This window comes from Mesitornis unicolor, unplaced genomic scaffold (assembly GCF_000695765.1).
Source record: "Mesitornis unicolor isolate BGI_N332 unplaced genomic scaffold, ASM69576v1 scaffold2189, whole genome shotgun sequence".
NCBI classification, from domain to species: Eukaryota; Metazoa; Chordata; class Aves; order Mesitornithiformes; family Mesitornithidae; genus Mesitornis; species Mesitornis unicolor.
This window is the reverse complement of record NW_010205034.1, coordinates 17,281-30,093: the sequence shown is the minus strand read 5'-3', so window position 1 is coordinate 30,093 and position 12,813 is coordinate 17,281. Positions and strand designations below refer to the sequence as shown.

At 40.7% G+C, this 12,813-nt stretch overlaps 1 protein-coding gene across 1 annotated transcript in view; it reads left to right on the top strand.

The window, feature by feature from the left end:
• Positions 1–12,813, top strand: part of LOC104545962 (fibrillin-1-like) — a gene marked incomplete at its 3' end in the record, with an annotated part of 102,873 nt that overhangs the window by 72,904 nt on the left and 17,156 nt on the right. The window contains exons 18-28 of the mRNA XM_010191232.1: positions 2,468–2,593; positions 3,054–3,173; positions 4,134–4,271; positions 5,258–5,308; positions 7,892–8,017; positions 8,836–9,060; positions 10,290–10,415; positions 10,508–10,636; positions 11,130–11,255; positions 11,392–11,517; positions 12,420–12,542. Coding sequence (XP_010189534.1) covers positions 2,468–2,593; positions 3,054–3,173; positions 4,134–4,271; positions 5,258–5,308; positions 7,892–8,017; positions 8,836–9,060; positions 10,290–10,415; positions 10,508–10,636; positions 11,130–11,255; positions 11,392–11,517; positions 12,420–12,542 — 1,416 coding nt within the window. The remainder of the gene's footprint in view (positions 1–2,467; positions 2,594–3,053; positions 3,174–4,133; positions 4,272–5,257; positions 5,309–7,891; positions 8,018–8,835; positions 9,061–10,289; positions 10,416–10,507; positions 10,637–11,129; positions 11,256–11,391; positions 11,518–12,419; positions 12,543–12,813) is intronic.

The following is a 12,813-nucleotide window of genomic DNA, read 5'->3' as shown; positions in this document are numbered from 1 at the left end:
GCACTGTGACGTGGGATAGAGAGAATTCAAATAAGTAACAGTCCAGTCTCTTCTCATACTCTCTGGGGAGTGAAAAAAAACCACCAGGTGCCTGCAGACTCCTGTTAAACATTTAATTCTGACAATTCTGTTGTTCCATTACTCGGTCCCATCAAAAACCCATAACTTAAAACCCTGTAAGACTGCATTCTTCCACTCCTGCATTTGTGCACTGTTCCGACCTCTTTTGCACAACTGCTTAGAAATTTCTTCTGGTTTCCTGTTAAAATTTACTTGTGACCATTTCATTACCAGTTGATGTTGTACTGATGTTATCCTTTGACTTAGCACCATGTCAGCACTTATCCCTAAAGTATTTATAAAGAATCATCGTATCCTCTCTCAAATTCTGTTGGGTAAACTGTCCAAATCTACACTTTCAGTCTTCATAGAAGCAGAGGCCTTCTCTTGAACACGGCTGGTCTGGCCAGCATGCAGCGTTTTGATGGGGTCTGACCAGTGCCCTATAGAGCACTGTCAGCAATTCTCCATTGCCCTAGGAACGTCCTGCCTAAACTGATTCTAGAGTGCATTAGTCTTTTCTCAAACATGTGTTCTACTTTGGGGTCAATGTCTATTTGGGAGTTACATCCATAGTTTTCTCTCCTCGATGGCCTTCCGCTGATGAGTTCTGATTTATATCAAGTTCAATAATTTATTGGTCCCTAATTGCAAGGTTTTGAATTGCACTTCATCTTATTTTGCTCATTCATATTGTCAAGATTAGTTTAGTCTTGTGTGATTCTCTGTACTGGAAAAAACTTCCAGTTTAGTGTTGTCTACAGTTTTTGATCCTATTAAATTTTTATTTCCGCTTTGCAATGGCTGTTGTATACAGCCAGTCCCGAGACTGATCCCTGAAAGCCATTGCTAATATCTTCTCTCCATCATGATTACTCCTCTTTTTAATATACCCGACTGTAATCTCTTCAGCCAGCTCTGGAGCCACGTTAACGTTCTTAAATTCCTTTCTGTTACCTCCAGTTTACATAATAATTTTATTTGGGTTCTGTATTCTCTACTTAAACCTAAATAGCTTAAGTCATCTGTGTTATCCCAGTCTAAACTATCCACTAACTTCTTTTTTTTAAAAAATATGAGTTGATCTGTCCTTGATAAAAGTCACACTGTAATTCATCCTGTTTCACAATTTGCTTCTTTGGCTTTAATGATCCATGTCCCGTTTCGGCGCCTGCCCATAGCTTATGGCATCCCTTCTCTTCCCTCCATCCCTCTGTGAGGTTTCCAGCTGCTCCAGCCCACCCTGTTGCAGCGCACATCCATGCTCCATCACAGCTGTTTCCCATTCTTCCATAATGTTCCACCTGGCCCTCTCTCAATTTTGCTGAACTCCTGTGAAGCTTCCCACACGGTCTGTTTTATTCTGCAAATCTCCCTGCTTTTCCTAGCGCTTTTGCTGTTCCCAGCTGCTGCGCTGACCCTCTGAGTCTTCCCAACTTCTCTCAACGCTTTCTGAGGCCTCTCTGACTTAGCCAATTGTTCCTGTCTGCTCCTGGGGTCTCTCCTGGTCTTCACCTGCAGTTCATGGCCCACTGCCACCTTCTTGCAACTTCTCTCTAATGACCACAGCTCTTCCAAAGATTTCCTAAGGGCTCTTGAAATTTAGCACTAGCATTTCTATTTAAATTTTTCACCTCTGAAGCAAGTGTAGACTTACATTGGCCTTGTTAACCATAACATCTAAGACAGTTCAGAGCCAGCTTGGAAAAAATGGTGATACAAAGGCCAGGATGACCAACAGACTTTTCCAAACCAGTGCTGTCCTCATTTCTTTCATGACTATGGAGGCTGCTGTGCAGGGCATTAGAGACTGCCTAGATCTATTCCACAGTATGGACAAGACAAAAGTACAATTCCTGGCTTTATTTTGAACTATGGTATGGCAGTCACATATTACGAACATGTCTAGAAAGGAGGTATGCGCTCTTACAAAAGCAAAGCAGCCTGCTAAAGAAAAAAGCTCAGGTAAAAGTCGACAAGAATATACACAGAAGGGTGGGTTGTTTTTTTATTTTCCCCTATTTAAAAAACAAAACTAAATTTCTAATTTTTCTCTAGGTAATATTTCTGTGATTTAAATTCATATGACTATTATTGTTTCCATTATTTTAATGACAGTTTTCATGAGGAAGGAAGGTGCACTAAGTGGATCTTTAGTGTGAGTTTTCTGTGGAATGGTCATTTCCATTTGAAACAATTCCAAGCCTGTTGTCTGCTGAAAGGATCTAGAAATCTTTTTAGTGCCTTTGAAAAAACAGTGCAAGTCCATACGTGTGAATATACTCTTGTCTTCTCCTTCTCTCCACGTACACAAAATCTAATGAAACGTTGCTCTTGGGAGGGAAATTCTGTTCTGGTTTCTATTCCAGAAATGTTTTCTTTCTTAAGTCTTTTATTTTCATCACAGACATTGATGAATGTGCACTGAACATGCTGCTTTGTGACAACGGACAATGCAGAAATACCCCTGGAAGTTTCACCTGCACCTGTCCAAAAGGATTTGTATACACTCCTGACCTAAAGACATGTGAAGGTAATTGGTAACACTCCATTTCATCATAGCTTTACATGTTTGGATTGGTCTCAGGCTGTGCCGGAAATACTTTGACCCTTGTTGAGGAGATAATGTGTAGAACTAAAAAAAACCATAGAGAAATTATGTGGGGAACTAGAGGAATGAGAAGAGACATGTCCAAAAGAAAGGCATTAGATAACCTCGTGGAGTAGCCTGTATGAGGTCTGTATTAGCACTCAAAGAGTCCATAGCCACACAGCAGGGCAATAGCTGGATATCACTGAAAAAATGAGATACCACTTCCAAGTTTAATGTTTTACATTCTAACATGTTAGTGGGTCTTTAGGACACATAAGGACTTCATAACAGAAAAACAGAACGTCCGGAAAACTGGTCATGAGGAAGGCTAAGCTGAAAAAAACCGTGCGTATTTTTGTTAACGCTTCCTGGCACTAACAGCATCGTGTTTCTCTTCTAGATATTGATGAATGCGAATCTAACCCCTGCGTTAATGGGGTGTGCAAAAACACACTGGGCTCTTTTGTTTGTGAATGTTCCCCTGAAAGTACTTTGGATACAACCAGAACCATCTGCATAGGTATTTATTCTTCTGATTTTATGTTTGCTGTTTGAAAATGTCCAGTGACGTACAGGCGTTGTACACCAAGTTTAGAACATATTTTAAAATTAATTGTGCAGATGAATTTCGTGGAAAACGTTACAGAAACAACATTAGGCAAGTGTTTGTTTTCACCATTACTGTGGGCACATAAAGTGCGACTGGCACTTGGGAGCGTGGTGGGTTCTGTGAAACCAAATTGAAAGAGACGAAATTTTTTTGGTAACAAATACAGAAGTGCTAAGGCTCTTTCTTTAGTGACTATGCTCACCCACTTATTTCCTCCTGCAATTGAAATGGATGTGAACTTGTTAAGATCTGCTCTCTGGAAAGGCCAGTTTTCTATTTGAGATGGAGCATGAGTAAGTTGTGTACGGCCCAGACCAGCTCAAGAGCAGCCACAAACAATTATGGGATTCTCAGATAGGCTGCGGACTCGTCATTCCTTCCCTTACCTGTCCTGAAGGGACAGTAATTTATAGCTGTTGCCTAGCCAGTGAGGAAAGCTGTGGAACTGTAGCTCTGTGTGATTATATAGCTGTGTCTTGCCATTCCCTACATGGAAACGTTAGACTGGGGCATTGAATGGATTAATGGAAGATCTATAAAGGTTCATATCTACCCCGTTCTTCTGCACGTGCCTCTGACCTGAGTCATAATAAATACAGTGACTCAGATGTTGAAGGGTGTTGAGATATTCTCTTGTAAGGTCAGTAAGCGTAAACTAGGATTTGCAAGGGCTCTGTGCTGAGATTATTTCAGGCTATAGTCCAACACAGAGAAAGATAAGAGCTTTTAAAATAAATTCAGATCTGATGTGGTAAGTTATAATGACAGGATAATTCTTTTTCATGGTTAAATTCTAGTGTGTTTGCAAATACATTGATGTACAATGGTAAGCAATCTACATGACAGTACATGGGGGTTTTTTCCAAACAGAAATTGTTAAGGGTACCTGTTGGCAGAACATCGTGGAAGGAAGATGTGAAATAAACATCAACGGAGCAACTCTGAAGTCCCAGTGCTGTTCCTCACTAGGTGCTGCTTGGGGAAGCCCGTGTACACCCTGTGAACGAGGTAACGCTGCTCACTGTCCTCAGGAACCTAGGATTATTTCTGTTCTGGAGTTGGGCCAGATTGTTGTCACAGAAGTGACAAATAACTGTACTTGTTCTCTTATCAAGCACTCACTCCTTATTCAGTCTGAAAAAGAGAAGTCTTAATATTGGAGAGGTATCATGTAGCTATAGAAGGTTCTAACTTTGGGTTTTACAGTAAACATTTTACAAGTTTAAGTTCTGAAGGGAAAGGACCACACCTACAGCGTGTAACTTGCAGCATTACTTTAGCACGGTTTGTCATAATTAGTGATCTAAAGTTCCTGATGTTGTAGCAATGGATGCATGTTCCCCAGAGCTCCCAAGAAAATGTGTGCAACAAATGGATCTTTGGTGTGGTAATAGAGGGAGGAGAGGGAGTAGCCCTTGTCATTATACTCTGTAGATTAACTGATGACCTAGACAATCATATGGTTGATCAAGAAGTGGGTTGAGGTCTCTGCATATTCACTTGATAATTAGACTGAACTGTGGGATGAGCTGGGAACCCAGGGTTGAGCTGATGAATGCAGAAATGTGTGTGGGTTGTTATTTCTATATGCTGAAAGCTGCTAGTTTGCTCAGACCTTTAGTTAAGTTCATCCTGTGTATCTTAGCAGAATTCATCCTCATCCATCCATGGTAAATAGGGCTGTAATGTGCTGTGATCATGTTAAATGAATTAATTGATTTGAATGAAGCAGGAATCAAACAACCACTTTTGGGCTAGCTAGCTAAGCTTTTGGGAAGCAAAAGAGGATAATGGCTAACACTCCGTGTAGTCTGTGTAGTTGCCCCATCCTATCTCTGTATTATTTCAGAAAATACTGAGATACTGTCTAAGCACTCAGACTTGTCATAGCAATAAACTCCAGATAATATTTCACATGATCAGTTTTGCACAATAAGTTAATGGTGAGTTTTGGACTGTAGCATTCTAAAAGTTCACTTCTGTTTGTTTTACAGACCCAATATGTCAAAGGGGATATTCAAGAATAAGAGGAACATTGTGTGAAGGTATTTATTGTTGCCTTAACATAAATCAGAGCTGGAATGAAAAAATGCTAGTGTTTTGATTGAACTGGTTACTATAGCATAGGGGAACTATGCCAAATTCTTACCTCGCGTAGTTCCATTGACTTCATTAGAGTTATGTCAGGGATGAATTTGGGTTCCGTTTGTTTAACATTCCTACGTTCTTGCAGTTCATCTCAAAGTACACACTTGCAAATAGTGCCTACCAATATAAGGAGATGGTCCTCTCTTCAAACGCTGTTCACTGAGTGACCTATTTGGGCACAGCGTGCATCTTATATATGTTACAAAACGTGGCATTCTTGGTACAGTTGTATGACAAGCCATTACTATGTCTTAGAAAAATAATGTTTAAAGACTGTATTTCACATGGAAGATTTTTTCTTTTTTTTTTCTTAACCTTGACTTTTTTCCATGCATCACTGTATGAAATCAGACATGCTCCAAAACATAGTTTCATTGTTTTATTTAAAAAGTAAAAAAGGCATGAGGACACAGTTAAACTTTTGTTAAAGAAAAGGTTGGAGGTTATTTAAATGTGTAGCTTTAGCTTGGTATGAGATGACTCTATACTGTTCTGTGAGAATTGAAGGTCCCACCCTATTTCATTTTCATTTGAATTGATTTGAACCCCTGGCAAAGTCCTGAATGTTTCCATAATATGCAGAAGCTCAGAGAGTCTCAAACTGCTGTGGGTCATCCTGACTGACAACATCTGACATGACACTGCAGTTAAAATATTTTTTAAAGATTACTTCCATATGTAGCTTCCATGAAGAAACATTGTTTTTTCCCCTTAACAAAAAATGAAATAAAACAAAACAAAAAAAAAGAGGAACACCCTCATACATATTCTTTGCTTTCCAAATGATGACTGAATACCTTGGCACGTCTGTGCTGCAGACCCACTGTACATGACTTATCTGACCTCAGCAACACTTTCTGGAGTGTGTAAGTGAAAGAAAAGGGGAAAAAAAAGTGGCCCCACCTATCTCTCTTCACAAGGAAAGTCTTAGAACATTTTCAACACTGCTGGGACGGAAAGTTTATCCTTCCAAGATGTAGACATAACTGTTCTCAGCATTTCCTTTACCAGCACTTCGGATTACATCTATTACAAGCTTTAATCTTTCGCATTTCGATGGGACCTGGATAGCCCCAGATTTTTCAGGGTAATTTGCCCTGCTTTTAATATAGTGAAGCCATATTTGGGTTTTAACCAATGTAAGCATTTTTCAAGACAGGGGAAGATCTCTAGGAGATTTACTGGCAAGTGAGAGACAGGACAAGGGAGTAAGTTTAGTTCCTAAAAGGTGATGCTAAGTTCTCCTGTACACAGCCCATGTGAAATGAATAATGGACCTTATGCAAGGAAATAAGCAAACCCAACTGGCTGCGTTCCCCTGGTTTACGGGTGAGCCCTGGAGCTGTCAACTGCAATATTGCTCACAGGCCATGAACTGTTTCAGTGGATTCTAATAGTCCACTGGCTTTCCTTCCTGCCTTCCATTCAATGTGGGCCTTTAATGTGTAATATCTGTTCAAGGGCAGAGGGCACTGATGTCCACCCCACATTCATCCTTCACCCTTGCTCTATGCGGTTTGAGAGCTGCAGAGTCTGATTGCAGCAGTTTTGTCTGGAGGCCTAGCAAGTCCAGCCTGCCCACTTCTTGATTACTCTGTGCATGAGTGTTCAGCTATAGATTATCAGCATCATTCTTGTCTCATTTCTGGTTCTTACCATCTCTTGTGTTAAAAATTGTTGCCCTTCATCTTGGGCCCTATTTAATGCTGGTGGCCTTTTCCTCAAGGCAGTTGTGAAGCATACGCTTTTCAAAAGGAGACTGGTGGGAGGACCCCACACTCAGCTTGCTAAACTTCTATTTATGCTCAGGCCAAGCTAACAGTTAATCAAATTATCCTTACCTGGAAGTGCTGAATTTGCCACTTAAATACAGAAATTTCATCTTTACTTAATGAAGTTAAACTCTGTGTGCAGTCATAAGGAGTTTATTTAAGTATATATAAAGTTACTAACTGCTGACAAGGTCATAGGGCCAGATTTCAAACTGGTGGTGTGGTTTCCAGAGATGCAGAGGTGTGCCTGATAAGACACAAATGTTAAACATACAAAATTTTCTAAAAACATTTTAGAAATAGAGCATAACCATCTCATTGGAATAATGCATATTCTCACTATGCACTTACCGTTGTCTTTCTTTGTCCATTTGCATCAGAAATCTGGCCCACAGTGAGTATGAAAATTAATATGACTTTTAAATGCCCCTCCCTTTTTCGTTACTTTGGAGTCTGATTGCAGTATATGTAGGAATGGCAAATAGTAACGTGCATTATTTCTAATCATCATCAGTTTTCTGTAATTAATTGGTTCTGTCTGACTTGCATAGGAAATCTTAAATACTTGGAATTTTGTCAGGCCTTGTAAACTGCTGTGGTTTTGTATTTTATCTTAAAACTCAAACATTAGAATGTTCTTATTTTTTCTGAATTGTTCATGTTTAGCATGCTAATGATTACTTTTATTTGCATTTTGTTTGGAAATAGACGTAAACGAATGTGAGGTGTTCCCTGGTGTCTGTACGAACGGGCAGTGTGTCAATACCTTGGGATCGTTCGTTTGCCAGTGCCCCAATGGAATGACTTTAGATGCTTCTGGACGGACATGTCTTGGTAGGTATTAATTCCATTTACAGGTCTACTAGGAAAGACTGAATCTATGTCATGAGCACTGTTTGTGCTGCATGTTTTCTTAAAAGTAAAATGATATTTGTCCACATAAGTAATTTTCAAATGGAATCAATCAGGGACATGAACTTAGTTCAGCTGGAACATGAACAGATTCCAGTGGTAGTAGCCAAGGCCCAGCACCATCTGCTAGCTGGTGAATAGCACTGATTTTGTTCCAGAGTGCTCATCTAATCCATGCAGGTTATCTGTGCTCTCAGCACTTTTCATCTGCAGTCCCACTGAAATCACCAAGGTTGGAAGAGTGGTGGGGGGGACCACTCTGGGATGAGACTCGGGCATCTGAGGAATGTGGTGTCCTAGCCACAGCGTACGCCTTAATGGAGGGTGCAGCAGAATATCAAAGCTTTGTATGCAGCCCATCCAAAGTACTTTTGTCCCTTTATGAAAATAAATACCTAAGATTTGTCTCAGGACAATGCATAGCTTGCAGCAACTAAAAGGTCTCATATATAGGTATAGTAAGCTGGAGTGGTTAAAATCCTCTGTTGATACAAAATTTACTTCCAGTGTTGAGCACAGTTTTTCAGAATGGTGCTTTAAACTTAACTTCAACTCTAAATTTTTGAGTCTAGTGTTAATATTTTGCTGTTAGAAATTGAGCAGTGTGCTTGGTACGTTCCTCTGAGTCCACAAAATCGTGGAGCAAACTGTCCTGTGAAGAGACTCTGGAAAAGGATTCCTCTGCGGTGAACTAAACTTTTTCTCTTTCTCTCTCAACATATTGTTCAATTGCCCAACAGACATTCGCTTGGAGAGTTGCTACCTGCAGCATGAAGATGAGCAATGCACCTCACAGATACCAGGCCGGCACCGGATGGATGCTTGCTGCTGTTCAGTGGGAGCAGCCTGGGGTTTTGAGTGCGAGGAGTGTCCTCTGAAGGGGTCACCTGAATTTGAAGCTCTGTGTCCAAGAGGATCTGGGTTCTCTACGAAGATAGAGATAACTGGGAAACCTTTCTCTAAAGGTGTGTGATCTGTCCTGCTGGCTCTTCCTTTTACTTTTCCCTCTGACAGTTCCTGTGGTTTGGAAGATTTCAGTGGTAGTCAGGCACTTCACTCACCTTAAGGGACATTTGAAAATCCAGTTAGATTTCATGGAAGTTAGACTAAAACACACGATAATTCAGTCTGTGTCACAGACCATTAAATACCATATAATACTGCACCCTCGGAACACTTGATTTGTGTCTCTGCTAGAGAGGTGAAATCGTGCCTGATTTTGCCTCCTGTGTTGCATCTAATGGCACCTCTGGCTGCTGGAATAGCTTTGAAAACCAGGCACCTCGTAGTAACAGAACTGAGTGGTCAGCTTTGGATGTATTGAAAGAGCAATCCTTACCTGTGCAGGGCATAGTAACTTTAATTTTACTATGGAGCAAGCAAGGGAGGGTGAATAATTTTGGGAATTTCTTGTGGAGCTACTTGGAGAAGTAGAGACAAATATTTCCAGGATGATAGCTCAAAGCAGTGGGATTTAATTTACTGTAAACTAAGTCTCTTATTAGGACTGTTGTTGGTAAGCTTCCAGCATTAAATGGGAATCACACATTGACACCCTAGCATCATGTGGTGAGAGTGTCTTTCCAGGGTTACCAGTGGGGTTAAGCCGGACAATGTCAGAAGAGCAAATGGATGTGAATGTATTTATAAGGAAAGCCAGTTACCCAAAGCCTAAACATTCTGAAGTCTGAAAGGAGGGGAAGATGTATGTGAATGACAATTGCTGTTGTTAGTTTCAGCCTTAGTTTCATAAACAGTTACTAAGACATTAATTTCCATTAAAAAAGGTGACATGTGCTTTTATTTATGCTTGTTATGTGTTCTGTGACTCATGGAAGTCACGTTTTCTTCTCAGAAACCAGAAGACAGAGTGGTTCTTTTGGAAACTCCCTTTGCCCTTGTAGGTTTTATTCTCTGTCCACTGAAATCTTACAGTTGACTTCAGTGGGCTGTAGATCAGATTCTGCAGGACAAAGCAGAGACTAACACCATTTTGTGGCAGAAAGTGCAGAGTGTCTACATGGTTGGTTAGGTGGAGGTCAGTATGAGTTCATATAATGTGGTCTACGATTTTCCCAAAAGGGAGGGGGTCATTATCATGAGAAAGGGTGAGCTCTGAAGTCTGCATTGTTCTTTTGTGCACTGTTTTTGTACGAAGGGAAAACATCTGATGTCCTTGCTGTTTCATTTTTAGATATCAATGAATGTAAAATGGTCCCCAGTCTTTGTACCCATGGAAAATGCAGAAATACCATTGGCAGTTTTAAGTGTAGATGTGACGGTGGATTTGCACTTGATTCTGAAGAGAGGAACTGCACAGGTAAGCTGCGTGGATGTATCTCTCATAACTTTGATTTGAGCAGTTAAAACTGAACCCCTTTGAAAACACTGTAAATGTGTTTTGTGTTACAGATATTGATGAATGCCGCATATCTCCTGATCTCTGTGGCCAAGGCATCTGTGTCAATACCCCTGGAGACTTCGAATGTGAATGTTTTGAAGGCTATGAAAGTGGATTTATGATGATGAAAAACTGCATGGGTAAGTTTTTTATAGACCGTGGATGTGCAGTAGTACGCTATGTGCTAGTATGCAGTGCGTGGTTTATTTTTGGGTTTGGGTTTGGTTTGGTTTGGTAGTTTTTTTAAGGTTTGATTGTGCCTAGGTGTAGATCCCTGTCATTTTGTGAGTCCTATTAAAGCTCACTTTAACTTGATTTCCACCCCAACTGTGAATTTGCTGTTTCTGCAGGCTTCCAAAGCATAAAATGAACAGGGGTCAGGATTTTAGGATGTTAAATTTATCCCCACAATCCCAATTTTACTAAGTGGGACACCATCCTGAACTTGGAGGTTAGATTAGATCCGTTTTTCTTTGTTTTCTTTGAATCGCACTGCGCTGTAAGGGATGACTTGCTGTAGGAAGGCTCCAGAGCCTATCTAGGCTCCGTGGTCGGTAGCAGAGCCCAGCTGAGATGGCCTGCCCTGCGGCAGTGCTGACCCCTGCAGTGATCTGCCTTCCCTCCTCCCCACAGACATCGACGAGTGTCAGCGCAACCCCCTTCTCTGCCGAGGTGGCACCTGCATCAACACAGAGGGAAGTTTTCGGTGTGATTGTCCTCCAGGCCATCAGATATCACCAAATATCTCTGCGTGTATAGGTAAGACATGCAGGCAATATCAGTGTTGTGCACATCTTTCAGTTCTGCTCTTGTGCTGCACACAAACACTGTAAATGCACCTCAGTGTCATTTTTATCCAGAGCTGAAACGCGTTCCTCTTTCTCTTCTGCAACAGACATTAACGAGTGTGACCTGAGCACCAGCCTGTGCCGAAACGGGCATTGCGTCAACCTGATTGGAAAGTACCAGTGTGCTTGCAACCCTGGGTATCAGTCCACGCCTGACAAGTTGTACTGTGTTGGTAAGGACAAAATCTGCACGGGGTCTCTAGCAAATGGGGAAGATAAAATACAAATAATTGTTCAATCTTTAGTCATTGTGTAAAGGCATTTTTAACTGTGATTCAGAAATCTAGTGCGGTCTGTCAAAATAGCATGCGAAAAACCCAAAGTGTGCACATCCATTACTTGTGAGGAATGAGTGAAATGATGGCAGCGTTGCAGTTAACCGTGTAATTGCTTATTTTCTCTAGTAAATCAATCATGATGCATAAAATAGCTTACCATTTAAAATGGCCTAAGACTTCAGACTTTGATCATTAGGAGGGAATAACTTGTTAAATGCTACGTTCTATATTTTGTTAAAAATCAGCTTTCCTGACAGACCACGAGGTAGAATCATGTGGTTCAACTGAATTTTTCCTAATTTGATCTGCAGTTGTCTCAAAGGTAGGGCCTTCCCAGTAACTGTTTCTTTAAAGCCACATTTTGTAGATGGCATTTAGCTTAAATCACGTATTGTGCACTCTTTTGTGTGCATACATTTTATTGTGCCACGGAAATACATGAAAAATCCACCGGCTTTAATTCTGCCTAGTAGATAATTTTTCCCTTGACCCTGACAAAGCCTTTGTTGCCTTCAAGATACTGTGGTGACCCAAGAGTGGTATTTTTATATGTAGAAAGAGAACTGCAGAGGTATTTGTACACGCAGTCAGATAATACCAGCTCTTGCTCTCACTGGTTTGCCTGACTAATATCCCAGTTCTGGTGTTTGCAAACACTTGGATGTTCAAGGAGTGTGCAAGTATCAAGTGCAGATTCTGGATCAATGCTGTTCTGGTAGCTGACTCAAAGTATATCCTTGAAATGTGCTCTAAAGTAAAAGTATTGTGAGTTTTAACTGTTGCTTTCTCCTTTTTAGATATTGATGAGTGCAGTATAATGAATGGTGGCTGTGAGAACTTCTGTACCAACTCAGAGGGCAGCTATGAGTGCAGCTGTAAACAGGGCTTTGCGCTCATGCCAGACCACAGGACATGCACGGGTAAGAGAGGTTTGGGGAACTTTTCTGCTGGAAGGCTTTACTTCAGTAGTTTAAAAATGCACCTTCTTTTTAGATTAAAGCTGCTCTAACAAACACACTGTTAAAAAAAAGTAATTAACGCATGGAAAGTGAAGTTCTTTTTCTAAAGTAAACATCTCCAAAGTATCAGAATTGGACAGTTGCAGACTGAGCTGCTTTGAAGGCAGTTGATTCTTCATAATTTCAGAAAGTGTACAAGTTTAATCTGAGCTTGGTAGCAAAAAGCTGTGAT